At 43.4% G+C, this 26,123-nt stretch overlaps 4 protein-coding genes across 5 annotated transcripts; 2 read left to right on the top strand and 2 right to left on the bottom strand.

The window, feature by feature from the left end:
* The first annotated feature begins 376 nt into the window (after window positions 1-376).
* lrrc45 (leucine rich repeat containing 45) lies at window positions 377-7,614 on the top strand. 2 transcript variants are annotated; one of them, XM_076149664.1, is made up of 18 exons: window positions 377-477; window positions 1,168-1,575; window positions 1,698-1,759; window positions 1,848-1,918; window positions 2,360-2,538; window positions 2,750-2,878; window positions 2,985-3,097; window positions 3,246-3,304; window positions 3,570-3,647; window positions 3,841-3,976; window positions 4,435-4,512; window positions 4,684-4,795; window positions 4,995-5,065; window positions 5,213-5,305; window positions 5,397-5,489; window positions 5,724-5,897; window positions 6,187-6,334; window positions 6,455-7,614. In XM_076149664.1, exons 2-18 carry the CDS (start codon window positions 1,347-1,349, stop codon window positions 6,652-6,654), a joined length of 2,025 nt encoding a protein of 674 aa, XP_076005779.1. In that variant the 5' UTR covers window positions 377-477; window positions 1,168-1,346; the 3' UTR covers window positions 6,655-7,614. The 2 variants fall into 2 exon arrangements, with proteins under 2 accessions (XP_076005779.1, XP_076005778.1); XM_076149663.1 differs by having other exon boundaries at window positions 5,397-5,495; window positions 5,730-5,897.
* A 945-nt stretch (window positions 7,615-8,559) lies between these two features.
* rac3b (Rac family small GTPase 3b) lies at window positions 8,560-15,587 on the top strand. Its single transcript, XM_076149644.1, has 6 exons — window positions 8,560-8,725; window positions 11,174-11,245; window positions 11,483-11,600; window positions 12,272-12,334; window positions 12,925-13,084; window positions 13,339-15,587. The coding sequence occupies exons 1-6, from the start codon at window positions 8,691-8,693 to the stop codon at window positions 13,467-13,469; spliced, it is 579 nt and encodes a 192-aa protein (XP_076005759.1). The 5' UTR covers window positions 8,560-8,690; the 3' UTR covers window positions 13,470-15,587.
* Window positions 15,588-15,854: 267 nt separating this feature from the next.
* dcxr (dicarbonyl/L-xylulose reductase) lies at window positions 15,855-19,103 on the bottom strand. Its single transcript, XM_076149643.1, has 9 exons — window positions 18,947-19,103; window positions 18,729-18,803; window positions 17,938-18,035; window positions 17,417-17,571; window positions 17,221-17,263; window positions 16,945-17,044; window positions 16,773-16,837; window positions 16,521-16,638; window positions 15,855-16,302 (listed from the first exon to the last, which is right to left on the bottom strand). The coding sequence occupies exons 2-9, from the start codon at window positions 18,778-18,780 to the stop codon at window positions 16,199-16,201; spliced, it is 735 nt and encodes a 244-aa protein (XP_076005758.1). The 5' UTR covers window positions 18,781-18,803; window positions 18,947-19,103; the 3' UTR covers window positions 15,855-16,198.
* A 507-nt stretch (window positions 19,104-19,610) lies between these two features.
* Window positions 19,611-25,700, bottom strand: rfng (RFNG O-fucosylpeptide 3-beta-N-acetylglucosaminyltransferase). The gene is made up of 9 exons (XM_076149648.1): window positions 25,384-25,700; window positions 24,210-24,737; window positions 23,062-23,110; window positions 22,826-22,928; window positions 22,508-22,661; window positions 21,980-22,065; window positions 21,479-21,644; window positions 21,268-21,353; window positions 19,611-21,174 (listed from the first exon to the last, which is right to left on the bottom strand). Exons 2-9 carry the CDS (start codon window positions 24,645-24,647, stop codon window positions 21,114-21,116), a joined length of 1,143 nt encoding a protein of 380 aa, XP_076005763.1. The 5' UTR covers window positions 24,648-24,737; window positions 25,384-25,700; the 3' UTR covers window positions 19,611-21,113.
* Between the last annotated feature and the right edge of the window lie 423 nt (window positions 25,701-26,123).

The following is a 26,123-nucleotide window of genomic DNA, read 5'->3' as shown; positions in this document are numbered from 1 at the left end:
CTAAAATAACGTGAAACTAAATTAGTATACACAGATAAGACTCAAAACGTACACAGTTGGCAGGGTGTATTAAAATATATCCTACATGTGTTTTTACCAGATTTTGGGTAATTTAACCGATGTTTCCCTGGGTCTCTGCTCACCAGGGAATATTGGGAAAATGAAAGGACATTGGGGCTAAAAAGGCATTAACAGAGGACAGGTTGGAGATTTGCAGTCCCCATAAGTAAACACGAAGGCTTTTTACATTATGTATGGGACTGATATAATATTGTTATAGATCTACATGGCTTTACCCACACTACTTACAGTCCAGGAGGTGGCGGTAATACACTGATCACTTGGATGTCAACAACCTCAATGATACAAAAGAAGAAGAAATGTCACTTCCTGGTTACCCCATCGCTTGGCTTCCTGCAGTCAGCTGTCTTCAACAACAACAACAACAACAACAACAGCTACTACTACTAATGTCAGGTCGGTCTATTTGCCCTTTTCCTTCCACGAAAACATACCAAAAGACCTTAAAGCTTACAGTTCACTATTTGGCATGTTAGTTCACTAGTTTCCAGCCGTTCTCGCGGGGGGGATGAAACGAGATTTGAAAATCCATTCAAACTCCAGACTGAGCTCGAGCGACCAGTTTGCTGAACGCGCGTTGGGAAATATGAAACAAACAACATTCCGGTTTCCCTGCTTATTTAAATTGTACAAATTGTATATATAATAATCGAGTATTTATGTAAATTAAATTAAATGCACCCTATGCTAATGCTGGACTCCTAAACTCCCCTTTTGACAAGTTTAGAGGCGATTGTAGCTAATATTGTACTTTATATACTATACTATATATTGTATTGAATGGTGCACGTTGCAACTCCCGACAAACAAACAGACACAAAGTAGTAGAGGATGAAATCTGTTCAAAATGTTGAAAATGTGCTACATGCATACAGTGGGTTTAATCAAAGTCAAAGTCACAAACGTGGTAATGCTGATGGTCCAAAAAGATGTGAAAATGCATCGTTTTCAGTTAAATAAGATGTAACAAAAGCGAGGGAAAGGATACATGGTACAGTTCAAAGGGCACTCATTAAAGGTCATACCTCTGTCAACATCTTGTTTATCACTCACTGTCTTTGCAAATTCTGTCTTTTCTTGCATCAGGTCCATGAGGATTGAGCCCCTGAGACTGTATGCAGTGAGGAAAGGCTGTGCACCTCAGATGAACGGGGGAAACTTAGGATGTGGTAGATCTACAGAGGAGGCAGGGGAAGGCTGGAAGTGACTTTGATCTGATCTAGTCTAAGTAGTCTGATAGGACACAAAGAGCAGTGTGTGCCAGGATGGAGGGTTTCAGGCAGACGTACCTGCGGCTGTGTAAAGAAGCCGGTGTGGAGCCCCAGGAGTGTGTTGTAGCCCAGCTGCAGGAGAGCAGGGGCGCACAGGGATCGAAACTGGACCTGTGTGGACAGGGCCTGTCTGCAGACACCTGCGCTGTGTTGGCCAGGGTCTTTCACAAAGACACCGTCTTTACAGAGGTGACGCTCAGTGACTGCATGCTCAGCGAGGAAGGTGAATGTCCATCAGATAACCTGTGTGCACAATGAAGTTTTCAGATTTTATCTTAACCATATTTGGGACTTTTATAGATGAAAAACATAAAGTGTAATCATGTCTCCTTCAATTACTGACAGGTACCAAGGTGCTCCTGACTGGACTGTTTGGAAACATGTGTGTTAAAGTCCTGGATCTGAAGGTAAGAGCCAGAGAAACCGACTGAACAGTCTGGGATCGACCAATCAGAAGTAAGCATTACAGAGAGTGATGCAAAACCATGTCTGCAGGGAAATAACTTGAGATCAACTGGAGCTGAAGTTTTGGGAAAGTTGCTGGCACGGAACAAGACTCTGCAAAGGTGAGACTGATGTTGCCTGCTTTGAGTGTGTGGAGATTGACTGTGTGTGTGTACTAAGAGGAGTAGAGCTAATTTGTCCGGGCATTTATTATCAGATTTGCTGCAATTTGGATTGTTTGGAAACAAAACATATGAGTCATAGCAGAGCCAGCAGTTCACCCGACTCTAAATAGCTTTAAGGAAGTTATTAGACCTGAGCTTCACTTCCTGTTTAAACACACACAGAAATTGTTGACATGGACAAGCACCAACTTTTGTTTATTATTAGTTAAAGTAGATTGTGTTTGTCTGTTATTGTGAATTGGTATTATTATTATTGTAAAGTAATGAACCCAGAAATCCACATAAGGGACTAACCAATATATTATCCAATGGCCTAATTTGCCCATCACATGATTTCTAAGTATATATGTTTAAAGTTTGCATGTATGCTCTTTGCAGGCTGGTGTTGGAGTGGAACGCGCTCGGTGTGTGGGACGACGCCTTTTCTGGCTTTTGCGATGGTCTGGCGTCCAACAACACTCTGACACACCTGGACCTGCGCAACAACCAGATCAACCACAAGGGGGCGACCGAGCTCGCCCTAGCCCTCAAACGAAACAGCACCCTGGAAGTGTTAGGTGACACACGGCCTTCAAAGTGACAAAGAAATCCGTTAATTTAATATAAATGGAACTTTTGCCCAAAATACATACAATCATGTGCCAGTATACTTCCAAAATGAATAATCAGATCGTTGCCCTTGTTGTTGGGGCTTGTTTTAGAATGTGGTGTTGGCATATTTTGCTGTATGTTCCATGATTGACTGATGGATCTCTCTGACTATTACAGATCTGAGGTGGAACAACATTGGGCTGCTGGGTGGCAGGGCTCTGCTGGAGGCAGTGCAGAAGAATAAGAGTCTGGTGCAGCTGGAGTTGGCAGGCAACAACATACCCAGCGACACACTCCAAGCATTAGGTTAAGACTTCACTGATATTTCTCTTAACACACAACACAGTATAATTTGGCTTACAGCTATGTGACAATGCTTCTCTCCATGTCCATGCTTCCCTGTCTGTTCCAGGGCAGGCCACAGGGCATAACTCAGACAGAAGGACCACGGTGAGGGAGAGCAGAAGCAGGACACAGGTTCTCAGCAAAGAGATTCAGATGCTGAAGCAGGAGAAGGGCCAGCAGGTACACAAAGTTCATTCTCTGAAGTCCCCAACCCTCAGGTGCATTGTTTTACGGGGATGTTGCGTGTTCATTTAAATCATGTGATAAAATGCATCAGGACAGGAGCCTTGATGCTGTCTCAAATTGAATATGTTCTCTCTCTTGTCAGTTCGTCAGCCTGTTGGAGACCATAGACAGGCAGAGGGACGAGATGGGACGCTCCAGCAGGTGAGTGGATATGGGATTACAGGTACATTGGTAATAAGTATGGTTTTGTCAAATATTGTAAGAGTCATATCAGTTACAGTTACAACCTCATCCAGGCAGCGCAGCCGGGCGGTCAACACTACTACTAACATTTTCTCTAGACGCCACACTTCTTACTCATCATTGTATTGCCATTGACTATTTGAACTATAAAAGAAAAGCTCAAGTTAACCAAATCTTCTGTTCAAAACCTAATAACCAGAAGGCTTTGTTTTTTACCCATTAGGTCGACCTCCATTCAAATAGGCCAACTCCAGGAAGCGCTGAATGAGAGGAAGTCAGCTGTCAACTCTCTGACTGCCAAGTAATCATCTCATCTTTCTTTATTCCCTAAATTCCTGTCTGTCTAAATCACTGTCGCTGGATAATTGCACATTATTGCTCCGTAATTTGTCTTATGAGAGGCTGTAGAGTTCTGGTTATTTTTGATCGATATTTTACCAACCGCGTCTTTTGAGCCGTGGTGAGGAGAGGATAACTTAATGTTGTGGGGGCAGATTGCAGATGATGGAGGCCTCCCTCACCCTCACTGAGCAGAAGAACCACAACCTGGGAGAGCTGCTGGCACGAGTGAAGAACGAGAAAGAAGAACTGAAGCAACGACAGAGCAGAGACAGGAAGAAAGAGCAGGAGGTATGGAGAGAATAAAGTGAAAGACAACTACAGGTGCAATAAATTAGAACATCGTGGAGAAGTTTATTTTTTTATTTCAGTAATTCAATTCAAAAGTGAAACTCTTATATTAAAGATTCAGTACACACAAAGTGAATTATTTCAAGCCCCATTTGTTTTAATTTGGATGATTATGGCTTACAGCTCATGAAAACCCCAAATTCAGTATCTCAGAGAATTAGAATATTGTGAAAGAGTTCAATATTGTACAATATTGTGTCACACTCTAATCAGCTCATTAACTCAAATCACCTGCTGAGGTTTCCTGAGCCTTTCAATTGTCTCTGTCTGGTTCAGTCAGATTCTAATTTAATGAGCTGCACCTGTACTGTACACTTAGCTTGTAATTAGCATGGCAAGAGTCCAATATTGTTGTAATATTGGTGACACAGGCTGATTGTTGACTTCCCTCCCTGTAGGACAGTGTGCTCAGAGAGGGTCGGCTCCAGAGAGACGTCCAGAACGTGACGGAAACAAATGTCCAACTCAGAAACAAGGTGTGACTGCAAAGACGGCACATAAGTATGAAGACACACTTTGATACTGAATCAGCATAATTAGGTGTGTGTGTGTGTGTGTGTGTGTGTGTGTGTGTGTGTGTGTGTGTGTGTGTGTGTGTGTGTGTGTGTGTGTGTGTGTGTGTGTGTGTGTGTGTGTGTGTCCCCAAGGTGGAGGAGATGGAGCGCAAGTGCAAGTCTCAGCAGCAGCAGATCTTTGAACTGAAGCAGGAGCTCACCAACAGCACAGCCGAGCTCAAGCTTCGACTGGCACAGGCAGAAGGTCTCTCACTCACACACACACACACACACACACACACACACACACACACACACACACACACACACACACACACACACACACACACACACACACACACACACACACACACTTGTACACACACACTTACACAGATGCAGAAGTCTTGACCAGTTTTGTTAGATGAAACCCAGTACTGATTTGGTCTGTCACCTTTGGATAGACCGATTGGAGATGGAGAAGCGCAGGTCCAGGCAGGCTCTGGAGGACATGGATAACCTTCGGCAGAAAGAGGTGCGATTCTAAGGCTTTATTACATCACTGAGATGTAGCACAAGTGTGACAAATAAGTTACTTACCTTCCGTCTCATTTGTTTAGTTTTAGTTTTGTCTTTGGTTTGCTTTCCTGAAATTGTGACTACATATTAAACTTTGGTATAGGTGGAGCATGTGAATCGACACCAAGAGGAGAGTGAGAGAGCTCTGCAGGAACGTATCTTCAAACTAGAGGGTCAGAGGATACAACTGGAAGAGGTCAGATCTCTAAAAAACAAATGTCAGGACTGCCATGACTCTTAATGTGATGGAATGAAATGTAATAATTCAATGTGTTCTTGTGTTGCAGGATTTGAGCAAAGCTAAAGCAGCGTGTGTGACAGAGAGAGCCCAGGCTGAGGAGGAACTGGGGAGAGTGAGAGCTCAAGTGCGCCTGGAGGAGGCAAGTGTCACGGATAGAGAGTGCACAGCTATCCTTCCAAGCTACAAGCTAGTCATGATTTCAAGTAGTTTAGTTGCCATCGCACTAGGCATTAATCACACAGTCTGGCATGCATCAAACTTGATATTGTGCAGTCTAACACTCTCACACAGAGTGACATGCTATGAACTGGCTGTTGTGTAGCTCTATTCTGAGGGTTTACTGATCTGTTTTCACCTCTTGTGCTTTGAGCAGCACGAGCAGGTGACAACATTGGAGGAGAAGTTTCGCTCGGCCCGCTCCTCCCAGCAGGAGGTCCAGCTCCACTGCACCCAGCAGAAACAGATCATTTCTGACCTGCAGGCCAAGAACAGCCAACAGAGCATTGAGATGGATGGGCTCCGACGAAGGGTAGACGAGCTCCAGCAGGTCAGAGCCTTTAGCTCATACACAAAACAGCTAGTCCATGCATCTTAAAAACACCACACATTACCAGGGATTCATCAAATTTTAACACAAAAAGTTCAATTCAGGTGTTTTTAATGTGGGTTTACATGTAAGTCAAGCTTTTCCTTACAAAGTTAGAGAGTTTTTTTGCAGGCATTGTCATTTTGATATCGTATGCTCAGGACACATGACACTGACTGTGCAACATCAACCTGGAAAAGTGGATTAAAATGGATGGAAACAAACCTGATCAGTATGTTTTGGCTCACAGGAGCTGTCAGGTAAGGACCAGGAGAAAATGGCTGAGGTGAGCCGGGTGAGGGTGGAGCTTCAGGAGCAAATTGGACATTTGCAGGCAGAGCGGACGGCTCAAGGAGGACTCAAGGAGAAGATCAGCGCCCTGGAAAGAGAGCTGAAAGGTGCATACTTCATACTTCCTTCATTTTCCCTTCACTGATGTATTATGTGACTGTTTTTCTGCTGCTTTTTATGAATTATTAAGCCTCAATGTGATATGTGTCACATGTTCACGTGTACAGCTCAGAGCACTCACCACCGGGAGGCCATCCTGGACAAAGGGAGCGAGATCTCATCCCTGCTGGAGAAGCTCCGTCTGAGAGATGCAGAGATCCAGAGGATGAAGGAGGACGAGGCCCTCAGAGCGAGCTACCTGCAGAGTGCCATCCTCACCTACGTCCAAGGTTCACCCCTGGGCCCCTACAGCAGCCCAAAGAAATAACCCCTCAGCTTTGACCTCTAATCCTTCTCAGGGCTATTTCTATTTTGATCCTATGTCCAATAACTTTGCCCCTACGTGGGTTTGCTGAATTGTGGTTTGATCTCAGCAGGAGGGTCATTGGGTGGTGCATGTGGTGAATATACAGTAGATCACATTTTAATGATAAGTATAAAAGGGCCCTCTGTCTGTGCAAAGTACAATTACACTTTTATCATTTTAATATGTTCACGCTCAGTGGAGGATTTTTGTATTGTATTTGCTTTCTGTAAGTGCACCCCCTCAGTTCAAAATGTTGTCTTTAAACACAGGATATCAAATAACTCAGAGCAAATTAAGCAAAGCGTGAACCGGGCAGGATTTTGTGAAATTCACTTGACACATTTGTGAAAGGGTGTGTGACGGACTTGATCATGAGCAACACTAAGTATTGAGAGAGATATAAGGAACATTGAAGCCTCTGTTCTTTGCCTTTAAAACTCATACTTAACTTGTGAACTACCTAGTTTGGGAATCGATTCAGTACTGAATACTGCATCCATAACAGTACTAAAAGGACTAGACAGTACGAATATTGGTATTGTTTTCAGAAAATCTTGTAATGCACAACAGGGAAGCAATACTGTTGTTAAATGACTGTTTGTCTTTGGCATTGCCAGCGCTTTTCCTCTCCCAGGTCTACTGAGATCGATCATGAAGTCATTGAACAGGTTCTTGTTCACAGCTGTCTGAAGTATGATGTCATGCTAGTGTGTTAGCATATGACACCACAATGAGATTTGATTCACTGAAGCCTTTATGTTTATGAAGTAGCATTAAGCAAAATGATGAAAAATGCTGTATTTGCAAATATTTAGCTGTATATCAAATCATGCAATTTTTAATACAAATTCCTGTTTGATATCAGATATTTTAAGTGTGTCTGACCATTTTGTACTGTTTTTTTTTTTACTGCATATTTGTTCTTTTTTAATAGCAAAATAAAGGCTTTACCAATTTGTGTGAATGATGCAGCTGGTGAAATGAAGCACGAGGTGGATGGTTATGTCTATCAGCTGATCTTTCAGTATGGCGCTTGTTCTATATTTGATGGGGTGGGGATGGATGAGGTCACTGGCTCTTGAAATCTCAGCCAAAGAGTCTGAACAGTCAAGATAGTTCACTGGCACTCCAGGTCTCCAAAACCTTTGTTCACTATAGCGGTGGCAGCAGATTTCATAATCATAATAGACACACGTTTTTGGGTTATTTCTGTTATATTTTTCTAAGCTACATTTTGAAGCTTAATTAGCTATGAACATAAACTTGAAAACTTATAAACTTAATAGCAAAGTTAGAAATGTATTGCCCCCACCTAGGTTTACACTTTACAGTTATCAACAAAGGTTAACCGTGGTTGTTGTAGTACCATCATCCACACATGGTGCACTCATTTGGAATGTACAATTCGTGATAATTGTGCAAAAACAGAAGGACGAACTGTTACCAATAAAATTCAAGATGGCTGACAAGCTAGTAGGTAGAAAGTGTAAAGTGGGTCATCGAGGGGTCATCTACATGCTAGAAGTGAAAAAAACCACTAAAAATAGTCAAACTTTATACATAACGTTATACAAGGTTATAGTTAGTTGAGAGTTTGGTTGTCTTTATTTGACTTGGTGTACCAGTATCGCTCCGTAGACTCAAATGAAGGCCAGAATGTCAGTGGAAATAAAAAACAAGATATAATGCTTTTGACATTTTGTCGAACTCAAAGTCACAGATTGTTATATAGCGGCCGTGTTCCTCCGCATTAATGTCTCAGCAAAGCCGGAAGTAGAAGACAGTGAACACTCCCTCCCTGCAGGCTGCTCGCTGGCCCTTTAAAACACACTCGGAATCTTCCGGAGTCTTTCGGTTCAACTCGTCTTACACTTCTTTCACTGCGGCTCCATCGTTGAGCGGACCGGCCCGCTGCTCGCATCCGAGATCTCGGCGCACAGTGTCGGATTTATTCACCAACCAACGGCGGCTCGCTGAAAGCCTCCAGCTGCGTCCAAATGCAGGCTATCAAATGTGTGGTGGTCGGCGACGGGTAAGAGGAAAAAAAAAAGCAAGCAGTAGCTTCTGTGTGATACCGCGGCGAGTCCACGGGTGGCTGGGTTGCTGGATGGGAGGATGCTGTGGGAAAAGGGGCTGGGGCTCGGTGGTTTTTTGACGGTGCACTACAGTTAGCGAACCCGGGTAAACGAAGCTTTCTCCGCGGATATTTCCCTCTAAAAAAAAAAGGGTCCTCCGTCTAGGCCCCCCATTTTGTCTATTCGAGCGGCGCGCGCGGGGATGGTATGCGGGAACACCTACACGCCTCGTAGGCCGGCGGAGGCAGGCTGAAGTGCTGATGCACGCCGAAGCAAACAGGCCCGCTGCCCCCCATTCTGCTCCCCTCCGCACAGCCATTCCATTGACACTCCATTGACGCCCCGAATTAAGCAGGTTTCCCCCCTCAGTGCCTGACTGAAATACTAATTAGAAGTCTGCTTAGAGATGGGAGAGAAAAACACACAGTGGCTTTTTACTGCGAGCTCTCAAATCCTCCATTTCATTAACACTCCAATAATTCTCCATTACATTTAAGTAGAATAATTAGGTCTGTCACCAGTGCAGTCTCAAATGTCAAATTAGTCATTTTTAAATGTGTGAATTCACTGATTTAACCCTTACGTACCCACACTGTTCTCATTTGTACATCCTTGTAATCAGTCTTTATATCAAAATCGTAGTTTTCACACGTAAACATGACGTCACTCATACATAAATGGGTGATTATTCATTCTTTGTGTTTGAGAGAGTAAGGATAGTGAATTATTTAGCTTGTACAATATTGACTTATGGAGAAATAGCATCTTCTATCATGTCTTAATTTTGGTTTGTTTTTTGAAGTGAATTTTTAATAGAGCTAATTACATGATCAAATAATGAATAGATGATAATTGTTACACACTAGTTGAAGGGGGGGAAAAATCAGTGAAACATTGTTAAGTAAATAGTCAAATACCATAAAATGTGGTGGTAGAAGTGTAAAGACAGTGCAGAGATGACAAAAATTCTCTCAGAATTTAAATTTTATCTTCAATCTCCATACAGTCAGATGGGCCGGTGTAATGTGTATGTATAGGAAAGAAAGGGTTAACGCTGTATTTCACCTGACATATCCACTGACCCCAAATCAGCCTCCTGGTCCACACACGTACACACACAGTCGCTCTCACACTGCAATACTCATTAGTGCTACTACTTTACATTGACCTCACATTCATACACTGCATTTAGGGGTTCAGTGTCTTGCCTGGAATGGAACTAGGAATCTTTCACCGTTCCTGAGCCATGCCTGCATTTGTTTGTTGTGTGTTAGGTTAGGGGGGGGGGGGGGTAATCGGAGAGAGACACAGTGTCCCTCAGGCAACATCATGAATGTAGGCCAGAGTCTGTGTGACCCTCACGGAAAGGGAGAGGCCGCCGGCATTGACACACATGCAGACGATCACATGTATGCATTTACATGTCATTTAGTTCACACAGTATGAGCCTGGACATTCCTTACATTATTTTCTACATCGCATAACACATATAGGATCCTGAAGCTTTAGTGTGTGGTTGTTTTAGATCCACTGAGATTATACCAACCTAATAAAAATAGACCACAGGCAACTTTAACTTTAATGGGGATTAATCAGACGGCAGGATTATGTTAAACAGGGGTGTTGGATGGAGTTCTGGTTAGACGTAGCGTTCCAAGGTGTGTTCCATCTAAGCGTTTCTACGTAGCAGCATTTGAAATGAGTCATTTCACGAGATTTAGTTTGAAGTAAATTTATATATAATTCATACCAAATAAGACTAAATTGGTTCGGTTCTAATCATTTCTCATAACCTATCAGTGTGGTAGTAAACCATCATCCATCATGCTTCTGCTAGTTCTACCATGTGTGGTTGTTGCTATGGTTACCTGTAGTTTAATAGATTTAAAACTGGGATAGGAAACGTGTTGAAGGTAAGACCGCTGCCAGGAGATGGTTGATCATTTGGACAGCAGAGCCTAGTATCATACGTGTGACATGTTCTCTCATGTAACATACATTTAATTTTCAAACATTTGTTGCGGTTATAAGGAATTTAAATCGGGCCAAAGAGAGACAGATGCTTGATAATGCGTCCTGGAACTAATAGTTATATTCAGCACTGACTCATTTAACCAAGTTTTCACTTCTGTTTTACACTGCAATTGACCCATCACTACTTCCACTTCTCTCTACTTTAAGTCTTTATTTAGAATCTGCAGCAGACAGAAACAGAGATTCAGTTCGTCATGAAACTGAGAAAATCACCAAATCGCAACATTGCCCGGATGTTTGGCAATGTTACTGTCATTTATTGATTGTACAGTTTCATGGTTTACGTTCGCTGATTACTCATGAGCAGAGTAGTGGGTGTTCTATCGGTTTGTGTTGTAAGTGTGTGTATGTGTGTCTGTCTCTGTCCTCAGGGCTGTGGGTAAGACCTGTCTCCTGATCAGCTACACCACCAATGCCTTCCCCGGGGAATACATCCCCACTGTGTGAGTAAACTGCACCAAAGCTGCTTTCATGTTTTCATATCTTACTGCAGATTATTTTACTTATTTTATAAATTGTGTGGATTCATTATTTGGATTCATTATTAATTTCAGTACTGTGCCTTAATTAACAGGCAGCCATTAATTCAAACAAGTATCTTTTTTCACCTTTTTAGTCTGTACTCAAAAACCTTGCTGAGGTTGAAAGGGTTAAACTGTGATGTCGTCTCCTTCCCGCAGCTTTGACAACTATTCCGCCAATGTTATGGTGGATGGGAAACCGGTGAATCTGGGCCTTTGGGACACGGCGGGACAGGAGGACTACGACAGGCTCAGACCACTGTCTTACCCACAGACGGTATCCAAGCGTGCACACACACGCGCACGCAGGCACATGCGCGCGCGCGCACACACACGCGCATACACACGTCGCCTCGCCGGCCACACCCTAATCAGTGGTGTGTCGCCGCTGCAGGTGGTGTTTCCCTCAGATATGCGGTGGAGTAAATCCATCATTCGTCAGAGGTAGAGTTCTCTTCAGAGGCTCCGGATGTTTCCCCCTCACAGAGAGTAACATAATCTACAGTTCAGTCGTAACCAAGTTGCGTAATCCCCAGAGCAGTTTGTGTTCAGACTTCATTCAGACTATTTTCCGCCACACACACACTCCCATTGAAAGCTCAGCATGAATGCGTACACACATTGATAGTATTGACATTGAAGTGTTGGCACCAGTCCAACGCAGTTTCCTGTTAAAGCTGACAAAAAGGAATCCACCGTTCTTTATTCCAACTTTAATAGAAGATAACATATGATTTGATATAATAAAACAAATGAAAATGGCCAGGACAGACAAAATCATTGGGGCCCTTAACCTCATTTTAGATGCTTTGAGCATTACACCAATAACGAAAAACAGGACACACACATACACACACACAGACACACACACACACACACACACACACACACACACACACACACACACACACACACACGTTCTCAACGTTCTCTCTGGTTCTCTCCCAGGATGTGTTTTTGATATGCTTCTCCCTGGTCAGCCCGGCCTCCTTTGAGAACGTCAGAGCCAAGGTCAGTACGCTGACTGAACGCAACCGCCTTCCCCCCCTCTTCCTCTGAGCCGAGTCTGACCACAAGGAAGCACATCTATGGCTCCACCTGGCTTATGTCACCGTGCGCTCCGCTCAGCCCTCGTCCCCAACGCTCCGGCTTTTTTTTGCCGTACGGCGGCACAGAGGAGCCGTTGTGAGGCGAGGCCTGAACGAGCCCAAACAACTCTGCAGAGGGACACGAATGCCTACAGTGCTTTCAGCCGCTGAGCGTCATGAGATGCTCTGGTATGAAATCACATTGTTTCAGGTCAAAGGTCCCTCTGTAGAGTTTCACTGTTGTACGACTGTGATAGGCTTCTCTCATCATGTGATCAGGATTAGTTGTGGATGCTTCGTCTGTGGATGTTTTGCGTTAATGTACAACTGTTAAAATCTGCTTTTTCTATTTCCACAACGCAAAGAATCTAGGTGCCTGTCACTCTGCCTCAATGTCCAGCTAACTCTCCTCTCTCTCACTGACCTTTTCCTTTTGTATATGCGGATGTACACGTCCACGTCTGTGTGTGTGCGCGCGTGTGTGTGTGTGGGTGTGCGTGTGGGGGAGCCCAGTGGTACCCCGAGGTGAGACACCATTGTCCCAACACGCCCATCATCCTGGTGGGCACCAAGCTGGATCTACGGGATGACAAGGACACCATCGAGAGGCTGAGAGACAAGAAGCTTTCGCCCATCACTTACCCACAGGGCCTGGCCATGGCAAGAGAGATTGGTGAGGCTGTGTGTAGCAGTAGTAGGAGGTAGTAGAGGGTATGAATGGAGGCATGTGCCTTTGTTGCCAGGTGGGACGTGGCTGTCCCAGGAGAGCTCCTCAGTGAGGTGTACTCTGACCTCCACCCTCTCCATCGTGGACCTGCAAAAATATAGTCAAATCAAACTTTAGTATCTTACTTCAACTGTTTCTATCTGTGGCTCAGCTGTGGCAGAATAAAACTGTCTCCACCCGTCTTCCTTTTGGTTCCTCAGGTGCCGTAAAGTACCTGGAATGTTCCGCACTGACCCAGCGGGGGCTGAAGACGGTGTTCGACGAGGCCATCCGAGCCGTGCTGTGCCCTCCGCCCGTCAAGAAGAGGGGAAAGAGGTGCACCATGTTTTGAGGAGGAGCCGACGTGCAAACACACTACATGACCATGTATAACAACAACAACAACAACCACTATTCTCTGCAAGGTTGAGCGTGAGTGTGCACCGCTGAGATCATTTTCTTTATACTGCGAAATTCCTAACAAGACCAATATGTTGTAGAATTTTTTTTAACACTTCTGAAAAACTGACTGTCCACCTACTTTGTACACATCCCCATCTAGAGGGCTGACAGGTTTCTATTACCGCTCTTCATACTGACGCAGCCCCCTTTTTCTTAGCTACGCTCGCTTGCTTGACTTGGTGCTGTGTTGAATAAAGTGAAAGTGAACAGTGAATATGCCTTCACAATTGAACTTTAGGTTTCCGATCCCGGAGTTTGGTAACATGGAAACAAATTGTGTACAGCTACGGCTGCTGTTACGACTAAAACTTAACAAAGAGTCCGATTTTAGAGAGATGTGTAGTTTCACTGTTTACTTCCTGACTGTCTCAGCCACTTAAGCCCAGGGAGGAAAAGATACTACTTTTACACTTGTCGACGTATTTCTTCAACTGAGCTCATTTCGACTGTCAGCATTGCATTGAATACCTCCTTTTTTCCAGAATCGCAGTAATAAATCAGAGTGAAAATTGTTGTCTTGATTTGGAAAAACAAAGCTGAAACGACAACAACACGTATTTGTATCATATCTTCACGCTCAATAAAGGCACCTCAAGCTACCTTCTGGTATTTTGTGCAACGTTTTGTGCAAATCCAACTCCTAATTGGTGAAGTTCTAGTCATTTCTCACAGCACCGTCCAGAATAGAGCAGACCTCCAAGTACAGATACCGTCCTCCTCTCTATTCACGCAGGCTGTGAAGCTCTATTCCTGGTTATTGGGCACTTTATACTCTGCTAAAGGCTTTACCGAGCTACTTCCACCAGGGATTGACGTCTTTTGTTCTAAAATGAGGGAGAGACTTCCTTTGTGTGAGGACAGTAACTATTCCCCTTCCTATGCCTTTCTAGTTGCCTAGTGATACTGAGCCACTCACTGTACAGTCTGGGTTCTGATCTTTATTTCAGGGGAACCTGGATATCCCCTTAATCATCTGCTGATTCAACTTTCTTTTTTGTTTTCATAGCGATATTTTTTCAGACCTAAAAAAGAAAATACAACAACCCAGTACGGGGTTGACTTGGGCTTAAGTGGTTGAGCAGCTCTAACGTTCATGTGGCAAACAGGCTATCAATGGTGTCTTCTATATGTTCTACCCTTTCACTCGACATAGAATCTGCATTTCGTGTACTTTTAAGTTGTTTTTTTCCCCCTCCGGTTGTAATTGCATTTAGGCACACATCTGATCTTAGTCACTGTATATGGATAAATTCATCTGACTGTGAACATGTGACAGACAAGCATGCCAAACACGGAGGCTGTACGAACTTACAGCCTTGCGTCCTGCCTCATGAGGGTGGAGGAGCTTGCATGGGTCTTATTATTCTCCGTCTTAATTTATCCTCATTGTTTAGATCTTATCTATGTTCCTGAGTGTGTGTGTATGTGTGTGCGAGTCACCGACCAGTGTGCATGTGAACATGTACGCTTGTGTCCGTGTGTGTTGGCGTCAATGAGACAGCGAGTGCAGGTTAGTGTGCATAAAGGACAGTATTGTTTTAAGCAATGTTTTTTAGTGTCAAGTTTTTGGTACTATTTCATATTGTATTGTAGTAATAAATGAGACTTTTAAGCAACGAAAAAAGTCAATTGAATATTGATGCCATGTAATGATGTACAGAATAAAACCTGAGAAAAGGAATGCGTTATGAATATCTATCTACATGTACCTGAATATTTAGATCTTAAACGTCTAAAACAGTTCACTCTAAGGGATTGTAGTTACTTATGGTGAAGTTAGAAGTGTTGTATAATAAAGGAGCCTATCTTTGTGGCGTTTGTCAGCCGTGGCAACAAAAAAAAAAAAGGCAAACAGTGCGGATTGAGCCTTTATGAAATGCATTTCAGTATAGCTGCAGTGTCTGGCTCCATCGTGTGGCCAGATGCAGTCCAGTCTGTCGTGCAGTCTTTGGTCGGCTGAATGATGTCATGTCCTGCATAGCTATGGTGTCGAAATGTAGCTGAGAAATGCGGTTAAAAAAAACAAAAAAAAACAGTCAAATCTACTATTGCATGGAAATTATCTTGGTTATTTGAGCCACTGTAATGCTTAGGAGAGGTCGTATGATGAAATGCATTGTATGTATGTAATGTAAGATGACTTGTATACTTGTTCCAACTGTTTGTCTTATTTTTATTACTTCACATGTCTGTGTGGTGAAATATTCCAGTTCTTTTGTATACTAAATACAAATGTATATGTAAGGTGCTTTGCCTTTTGTCATTATTCAGCCACAAACAACAACACGGGAAAGCTTCAAGCCAGTTGTGCCCTGATTGAGTTTAATTAGTAAATAAAACATTCATTGAGTATTAACTACAAGTTTTCTGTATTTGATTTATTTATTTTTCTGTTGACTCAAACCACCAATCACTTGTTCATTTATCTCTACTATCAGTTAACCCTTCCAACTTATCAATCAGGTGATCAACATACATCAATATGGGGCATATGGTAGGGTTAAAAATTATGAAAAATAAGAATGAGAACTTGAAAATAGAAAGTTGCAAATTGACAAAAAAATGAGAAGTTACTCCGGATTGGGAAGCTGGTAGAAGGAAGTGTTTGTTTTGGGGAGATCAGCAGGCGAGGAAGCCTCCATCCACAGGCAGAGCCACTCCGTTAGCCATGCTGCTCTTATCACTTAGCAGGAACAAAACACTATTGACTACATCCTCCACCTCTGCACAAAAAAAACACATGTACCCATTTAGTGCAGTTACTGTTTAAGATCAGCTGTTGTCATTTACTTGCCCATTCAATCTACTTCCTTACAAACATTCCTGTGTTGTAATAAGTACAGCAACCTTTACAACTACTTTAACAATATAAAGTCATATAAAGTGTGAACTGTAACTTAACACACAATGTTATTAGATCAACATATACCCTGCATCTGACCTGCAAAGTGACCCAGGGGAATACGGGACATCATGGTCTTTGCTTTTACAGGGTCACTCCAACCCACACGGCCCATCTCAGTCATTACTACTGTCGGGTTCACGCTGTTTACTCGGATCTGTCCGGAAAACAACCCAAGTAGAGATAATCAGTAAAAGCAATCCGGGTTTCCCATCAATGAAAGCTAAGATCCATTATTCTGGGTCCATTAATGATCCATTATCCCTAAATTATGGAAGTGAGGTGTGGTACCTGATGGGGTCCCAGTTCTAAAGCCATCACTCTAGTCAGTGCGTCTAGGGCTCCTTTAGTGGCACCTAGAGAGACAAAGACAGAAAAAAGAAGGCAGTGATGTAAGAAGTTGAGGACAGGACATGTTGTTGTTGGGAATTTGGGTCAGACGCCGCTCCCTGTGGGCTCTCACAGTAGACTGCATGGTCTGTGAGGGCACGCTGGGAGGCCTGACTGGAAATATTGACGATGGAGCCTCCTGTTCCTCTGGCCTTCATCCCTCGAGCCACAATCTGGACACAGACACATTAAAACACACATTTGAATCTTAACTATTAAGGAAACACTTCAGCATTACTGTCATGTTGTGTGATGAGCTGGTGGCATTTGCTTTAAGAATCATGACTTGAACTATGTATGGTGCTGGTTTGCCGCCGTGTCACTGCCACGCTGTCATTTGTGCTGTTACCTGGGAAACATGGAGCACAGCTTTCACGTTAACATTGAAGGACCTGGAGAAGAAAGAGACCTTTTACAAGGACAAGGATTTTGTCTTGAATTCAAAACATTCTCACAACCTTAATAGCTACGTTTACACCACCAGGTAAGAAAGTGTCACGAGGTATTGTCTAATTCGGGAAGGGTAATGCTGTACGACGTCTTACCGGTCAAACTGGTCAGGTGTGACCTCCAGGAATGGCTCTATGTTGGCGTAGGCGGCATTGTTCACCAACAGGTCAATGGGGCCAATGTCTTGCAGGGCCTCCTCAGTGGCCCCCCAGTCTGCCAGGTCCACACACACCTGAGAGATGGACGCACACTGTGACAGAAGCGCACAAGTTTCAAAGGAGTCAGTGGGTTTGTTCACCTCATTTACATTATTATCAGAATGGAGGAAAACACACAAACAATGGACTAGATGTTGTGTCATATCCAAATAATGAATGCTCATGCTTCAAATAACTACAAAATAAAAGCATGAGCATTCAGTATTTGGATCTGGTACAAGATCTATCCCATAATGATCGTCACAGAGGGGGAGCAGACAATGGTTGTGATGCTAATAATGAGCACAGAGTTGGAATGGGGACACAGTGTGAGAAATCAAACAGAGGAGGGTGTGTCGGGGGGTCAGCGTTCTGGGTGAGAGGGGCCCTCAGACAGGGTGTGTATGGGTGCTGCATACCTCCTGCACCAGACTGTTCAGGTCTGCCTGCGTGCGTGTGACCGCCGTGACCTTTGCCCCGCAGCGTGCCAGAGCCAACGCTGTGGCCCTGCCAATCCCTGAGACACCAAACATCCATAAACACAAAGACTTATTACACACACACATTCCTGGCATGTTTGAGCTTTTACCACGCTTCTTCGCATCAACAAAGCTTTTCTTTTCCATTTCTTTGTCCATTTTCTTGCTGTGTTGGAACAGAGGTCCTCTTTGAAAGCACTTTTTTTAAAATCACATATCCCTGCTTTATTTAGAGTTTAACCTATAAATGTCTCCCACGGGATTTAAGAGGTTGATATGATTTTCGAACCAGGGGCCAGTTTATCCCAATCTGAATGTAATGGCTGACCAGTCATCACAAACTGGCTTTAACTGGAATCTGCTATGAAATTCCCCCAACAGACATGAATAAATCATTATTAATTTACATTTGTGACATCTCATAATAAGAGACACACACACGGACGGGAGCAAACACATCCCATCTTCACAGGGGGTAACAAAGGTTTCGTGCATTAGAGTATGACGTGTGAGTCACAAACCAACCGAGAGGTGTCGCTGTAGGCAGCGGAAAAGAACGAGGAAAATGTCGAGGAAGGACTTTTACGGTGTTTATAGTCTTCGGTAGGTTAGAATGAACTGTCAATTAACGGCCATTTTCATATAAAACCGATATGTAAGTGCGATATGTCGTTGCCGAGTTTAGTTTGAAAATGTCCGCCACCGAAATCGTTCGTGTGTGTGTGTGTTACCTTTCCCAGCTCCAGTAACCAGAGCTCGTTTCCCTTTAAATGAAATCTCCATGTTGTTTCTTGCACCAGCAGCGTCTGCAAAAGTTCACACACAGGTTTATAGATTGGGTAAACATTTGTCGCCATAATTGAGCGAGAAAATATAACCGACAACTTCCCTCTTCCCAACTATCTATACGCGGGTTTTGTTGCTCAAAGAGTACAGAGTGCTCGCTTACCGTGTGTGTGTTTGCACCCTGGTACAGATTTAGCGACGGATAAAGTTAAAGATCCACCAAAAGTGAGGGGTCACGCTCAAAAACGGTGACCGTCAGCACAAAACACACAGACACACGCACACACACTCATCTCCTCCTCCAGACCAGCACTAATATTAACATATCCCGATGAATTATTGTTGCTTATGATGCTACAAGAGGACCAAACCACACAATCAATAATTATTTATATTATTAGGATGTGTTGATGTGTTTCAATGTGTTTTTTGTACTATATTCATAGTGGCCATCAAGAATAAAAAAGTAACAATAAAGAAATTGTCACTTTTGTTCAAGTTATAGGCTAATCTCAAATCCAGACTCAGTGTCAAGTGTCTTTTGTTTTCATTCTTTTGATGTGGTGATGCAGCTTTCGATCAACCGATGCATGTGAAGATTAAGGATCCCATCATTTTTGTACCCGCTAGATTAACATAAGACTTTTAGTTAATGATAAAAATGAGCATTCTGTGTCAGCCGATAAACAACACAAAGGTCTGTTTCACCTGTTTCACTGCTGAGTTTACTTCTGGGTAAAAAGTCCAAAACTCACCCCACCCATTAACTTAAAATTAGAAGAAAAAAAATCACACTTATGTAATAAATCACACCAGAATTCCAGCGCTCCGATTAGGCAGAAATGTTTTATTCTCATTAACACAATTAACAATACATCAGTGGTAAAGGTCTCATCTCAACATCTGTCTCCCTCCATGTCACCCACTGACCTGCAGCAGGACTCAGGCTCTGGGTTTTAGGTTAGGTAGTATCGTGTGCAAAGTGGCCTGTGGTTGGAAGATACCATGAGCAAACCTGAGCTCCAAAGATGGAACAGATGTCAACACATCCACCAAAATGAGCTGTATTGACAAAATTCACAAAATTAGTTGTTTGATTTCTGACTTCAAAAGTATTATTATCTTTAAAAGGCAGATTATGAATATCCGGAGAAAACTTCAATGTTTTTCATGGTCCAAGATGTTGATCAAGGGTTAAGTTTGCCCTGGTACAGAGGCTAAAGGAAAGCCCAGACCCTTTCCATCCTCTGGAGACTCCATTCTTTCTGCCCATGAGACACATTGACATACAAACCACTTAATACAAAGTTGCATTAAGATAAATGTGTAACAGCCACCTGGTTCACTCTCATATTTACAATAAGACAAGTGATGTGTTACACAGTGAATTAGATGAATTTACAAGATCAAAGTAGTGCAAAAACAGGAAGGAAGAACAGGAATTTGGCTGAGATGAACACACATCAGTTCAGTTCAGAAACGGGACTGAAGTCGACGTTAAATCCCATATGGTGTCTATACAGCCGCACATCAGCTCAACCTGTGAAAGCTTTTCTTGGGACCCACGTAACAGAGTAGTGAAGCGAGTCGTTCCTGTGATCTGTATTCAGATATGTTTCAGGACACATAAGCGTGTTAGCTCAAGGTGTAACTGCTGGCAGGAAGCATTGTGATCAGAAAGCGATCCGACCTGTCAGACCGCACATGGATGAGATCTGACTCACAGCCAACAACGATCCAGGAGTGAAGAGCTGGGAGACATTCCTGAAGTGAGATTCATCCATCATTTCAGGGTTGCAGGGGTGTTTGAGTCCATCCCAGGGGTCATTGGGGGCGAAGGACAAATTCCACACAGAAAGGGCATGGCAGGGAATGGAACCCAGGACCTTCTTGCTCATGAACTGACTGACCACCTGCTCCTCCAATAACAATCAAGGCAGAATAAAGACCGGGTCTCTTTCGACGCAACACAGAAACAAGTCCATGCATTATTATATGGTGTCATTATCCAGATAACGCATCCTGAGACAGATCCCATTGTAATGAGAGGTGTAAATGACACCCATGTTTCTGCATAATACTGTTTAATGCTACATTATTGCATTTTCAAAAGCTCATCTGATTTCCGTAAAGGGTGTTGGCCTTTGTCCCTGTCCACCTGACTGCTCTGTATCCACAACAACTCTCTTTGGCTTCTCCTGAGCTCTGCCTCTGAACGGTGCACAACCAGCCACTAATACTGCTCAGGAACGCTGTAGATGACGAAATCCACATTTGAGATTTGAAATGCATTTCTGCAGGAAGTTGGCAAGATGAGAGTGATGACCCCTTTAGTTCTTCCTCGGGCACCAGTCCGTATCTGGATACAGAAGACAGTGGACCGTCTTAAATCTGGAAGAGAAGGAAGGAAGCTTATATGAATATCTGATTAACATGGAGTCTACGTGTAAGAGACTTGTGATTCTGCAGTGTTCAAATATTTACCTGCTGGGATCGTCAGTCAGTGAAAAACCTCCAGCAACGCTCACCACGTTCCTTCTATTCTGAAAGCCTCCGTAACTCAAAGTCACCTTTCACGAAAACACAAAAACAAATTCATGTTAACCCTTTTAAAGACGGTATTCTGTGTCTCTAACGAAGCCAATTTTGCTGCCACCTTTTAGATCAAACAGCATGGAAACACACTCAAGCTTACCTGATCCAATATGGTGTCAGTGGGCAGCTTCTGGAGGTTCTCCAGGTGGGAGTGGAAGACATGTGTCTGCGACAGTGTCACCTCCAGCAGGGCCTCGATGATGTAGCCGATGGTGCAGTCGTCAGGCAGTCGTATTTTCTCGGCCGTACTGATGAAGTTTCCCAGACTGAGACATGAAAGCGACAGTTTCACACATTTGGCAATTCGTAATAAGTCATTATTTGAAAGATAGTATGTTGAATTTATATTTAAATGAGAATGTTAAAATAAGAATGCTGCGGGATCAAAGCAAACAGCATCTCTGACATTGGCGACATGTGCAGCCAGTTCTCCTAGTTTCCCCCGTCAGCAGCAGCCATCTCTTGCTAGCTTGTCACAACTATCACTATCATTTCCAGCTCCACCTTTACCTCATAACCGTCAACAACAACAACAAGTCCAGGCACATTCTACAGTGGTTACCAAACAGCTTTCAGAGGGTACAGCAGGCAGAAGTCTTACCTGGCCCACGGGCTCATCTTTAGAGCCAGACCTCGACTGATACAGAAGCCAGCTCCTCCTGTGGCAAACCAGAACTTAACAGATACCTACAATCAGACAACAACAACAACAGACTATTATTTATGAAAGTACATCACTGATGTATTCATTATAGGACACCCACACATGGTATATAATGATATAGACATATTGTCATGTCTATTTCGTCTCCAAAGACATATACTGTAAAACTGAAAAGGTAACAGCATGTGAAAATAAAAAAAAAAGTAATTTTAACAATGCAAGAAAATGTAAAAATTTAATGTAAATGTATTTAGTGCATATTTGTGACATAGCTCATGCACTCTCCTCTTAATGAGCAACAGCTGAAGGTGATTGAAGTCATTAACATATGAGGGGCTGTGAGACATTATTCAGAGTTAACCAAACACTTTCACACACACTCTCTCTCACACGCACGCACACACACACACACACACACACACACACACACACACACACACACACACACACACACACAAGACTGACCGATCCGTCACTTTTGACCCTCTCAGCAGCCTCTATGGGGTGGTCCAGACTGGGCCGGCCCAGATAGATGTCCTGGCTGTGGTGGTAGGAGGACAGCAGCCGCAGCAGACTGGGTAAGATCACGTAGTTATCATCATCCACATGGCAGAACCACCTAGAAACAGAAAGAGAGAGAGAGATGACTAAGGCTTTCTCCATCTTGTCCCACAGCACTTTGGTGGGTTAATGTGGTAATCGGAAGAACGTAGGTAGGGGTTATGTTGGATATGACGTCTAGTGTTGCTGTCTAATTTTGAAATAAGCAGCAGGGAAACTCACCTTTTCTGGGATTCAATGAACTTGTCGTATTCCACAGACATCTTGCAGCAGAGAGCCTGTCGAGTGTGAGCCGCTGAACAGTTTGTGTTGATGATGTTCGCCCCTAAGAGAGATGGGAAGAGGACGTCAATGTTAATTCTGCGCATGTTAACAAATAATAATAATAAATTGGGGGAGCCGATGATTCGTGCACGAGTTCAATCAATACTAAGTGTGCACAGCATCTAGTCTGGTACCTGTTCTGTGTCGCAGCTCCTTGTCCTCGCCATCAGTGAATATGTACGTCTGGGAAAGATGAAAACACATTGTAAACAAAGTTCATTTTCCATTCTCAGGTTTCCCCTCATCTTGTCAGGATTACAATCATTATAAGAGTTTGGGGATATTTATATTTACAGTGCTGGAAAGTTCATTTTCAAATTCCACAGTTTTCCCTAAGACCCTGTTTTCCACATATGCGAGCCTCTACGCTACATGGAAGCAGCAGATCCAGTCTCTTCAAAGCCTTGCAGGCACGTACTAAACTTCACACACCATCAAACCTTGTCTAAATATAAGATTGTGCCAATCCAGATTCTCCCTGGGCGACTAAAGCATAAGGAAGCAATGCTGACATACGTGTTTACTTTAAAACAGATATACATATGAGCAGCTTTTAAGTTTATAGGCACTTGTAAACATGGCTGGCTGGATTTTTACTGAGGTGAGAGAACTAACGACCTCACAGCAGGCGTGCAATGGCCTCCCAATACTTCAGAGTCAACGGGTGAGTGTGAGTTGACCCTTCACACACACACCAGGCACGCTGCTCTTTTCACAGCACCGGTATGAGTCAAGCTCTTTATGCTGGCACCACAAGTGGACCAGACTTCATTCGCCCTCATTGAAGTGGACCCAAGTCTTTCCCTTCCTCAACACTGAGACTCTTTGTCTGGTAGTGGTACTTACTAATAGCTTTAAATGGCTTTCAAAACCAGACTGCTGCCTGTGCTTTCCACACAAGCTGCTTCAAACACACGAAATAACTCTACAAAGACTTAGATTGTAAATTAAAATCAGGACGTCTGAAGTGTGGCTCTGACTGTCCTCACTGTGAGAGACACAGCATGCATGCACACTGGACTCACTGTCCACATTAGGGAGGAAACTCCAGTGAAGATAAGTAAACACATGGAATGACACAGAGCAAAGGCATGCAAGTGTCAAACTTTAACCCGAAGTGCTGCTGTGTTTCTCCTCACATTCGCCGCAGGAGCTGGAACAGGCCGGAGGAATTTTGGCAATACTTATTGTTTTAAAGATGTAGCTTAAATGGTAATCCATTGTGTCAATATGCAGCTTTGAGTAAAGTGCTGTTGGCTTGGTAACCAGATCAGCCACTCACCTGTTCTTTGGCTTTGGAGATCCAGGTCTGAAACAGCAAGGCCAGCCTGGACTTGTGGTACTTCTTGGTCGTCTTCACTGCAATAAAAATGTCCTTCAGCTCTAATGGGTCCTGGAACCTAGACCCTGCTATTCCACCACCCTTTCCTTCATGGACAGCCCCTCTTTCTGGGATTGTGTGGTAGTTAGACCGCTTCTCAGGACCCTGGTAACCATTCCGGCTGGAGATCTTCTGTCCCTCTGAGCTTCCTTTCTGCCCTGTCGCCACATCTCCTGAGCGGTTGCCCGCTGGCCCGGGCCTGACATGGGGTCGGGGATGAGGCAGGTCCACCTGGCGAGCCGTGGGCTGGAAGGCAGGGATGAGCAGGACCAACAGGCCGCAGAACGCGAGGGCAAACAGGAAGCAGAACTTGCTGACACCCACTGAAGCTATGTGCATCCTGACTGGCCGGTGGGCAGGATTTGTCAGCCTCCAGGGCTGGATTCACTTTCCACACCACCCGCTCCCATCTTCATCTCACTGGGAATCCTACACAAGATACAACAAGGAATCAGGCACATGCAGGAATTCTCATACTTTTATAATTATTATTGTGACTTGTGATTTTGTTCTTCTGTCTATTTGTCACGCAGTATTTTTGTCCTCATAACAAAAGGTTATTGGTGATTATATAGGGATGTAGGATATAGTGATGATTACAGGTGAATTCGACTGTCAATCCATGTAATGTGATATAAAACTTAAAACTTCCAACCCTATTCCATGTCCCAATCCCTATCCCTGGACGCTTCAAACCAACAACAATCATGAAAACTTGTGTGTCCAGATACGTAATGGGTCATGATTGCTCAATCCAAGTAACCAATAATGTAATTCTGTCCATTTTTCTGCAGATACGGAGGTCACTTTCGTTCCTATGATTACATTCTACGAGTAAACAAACGTGCGTATTCCGTATCAATAGACACTTGGTACAATAGTGTCACAAACATGTAACAGGGGTGAATAATCATCACGAAACACACATATTGTCCATGATGTAATGGAATGTGGTGGAATTCAGTTTCGATGTGACTGTTTGTTTCTGTTGTCCGGTGTTGTTCTGTTGTTGTACTTGTGTGCATATGTTCGCACTGAGTGTGTTGTTGTTGTTGTGGTGATGTGAGCTTCTTACCTGCAAACATCGTTTAATAACCAGGATCGCGCTCCGGGATCACGGGTGAGAGGCCACAGAGAAACAAACTGTTAGCCGGCCACAGGATCCGTTCCTCAGCGTGGAAGCAGACACACGTATAACAGGGAAATCGCCGGATCTTCCATCTTTACTTTTCTTCAGTCTTAACCAGTCCAGATCTTCGTTGTTTCACTGATGCTATTTCACGTGAATAACCTAAATAAAATTAAGATAAACACACGCACGACACGTCTTCCTTACAGCGAGGGGGCCGGGAGTTCGAGCTAACAAAGAACTTTACACCAACCAGAGTAGGGAGTACGGTTGCCAGATCTCGCGAGACAAACAAGTAACCAGGTACATGAAAACAACCCCCAAAGTCACCGCCACACAGTAAAAGAGAGACGATAATAAACGTAAATATGACTTTTATTACGTCATGTTAGTATATTTAAGTCCATACTACAAGAACGGCTACACATACATAACTGGCCAACTAAATAGAAAAGATAGAATAAACAATCAGACCAACTTTGTGGTTGAATATTTTTTATTGAAGAAAGCATTTGAAATGACAATGAGCGGTTGAAGAATGCATATCTGACAGTTGGTATTTGACAACTAAATTCATCTTAAACTTTATTGTGGAAAAAACTCAATATTTATAGGCAATTTTATGAAAAAACAAGCCCAACATCACTTAGAATAAGCGAACTTGGCAACATTGAGTTGAACTGCCC

The sequence above is a fragment of the Genypterus blacodes genome, unplaced genomic scaffold (genome assembly GCF_046128005.1).
Source record: "Genypterus blacodes isolate CSIRO-AG114 ecotype Tasmania unplaced genomic scaffold, CSIRO-AGI_Gbla_v1 ptg000046l_1, whole genome shotgun sequence".
Lineage (NCBI taxonomy): Eukaryota > Metazoa > Chordata > Actinopteri > Ophidiiformes > Ophidiidae > Genypterus > Genypterus blacodes.
This window is presented reverse-complemented; position numbering and strand designations above follow the sequence as displayed.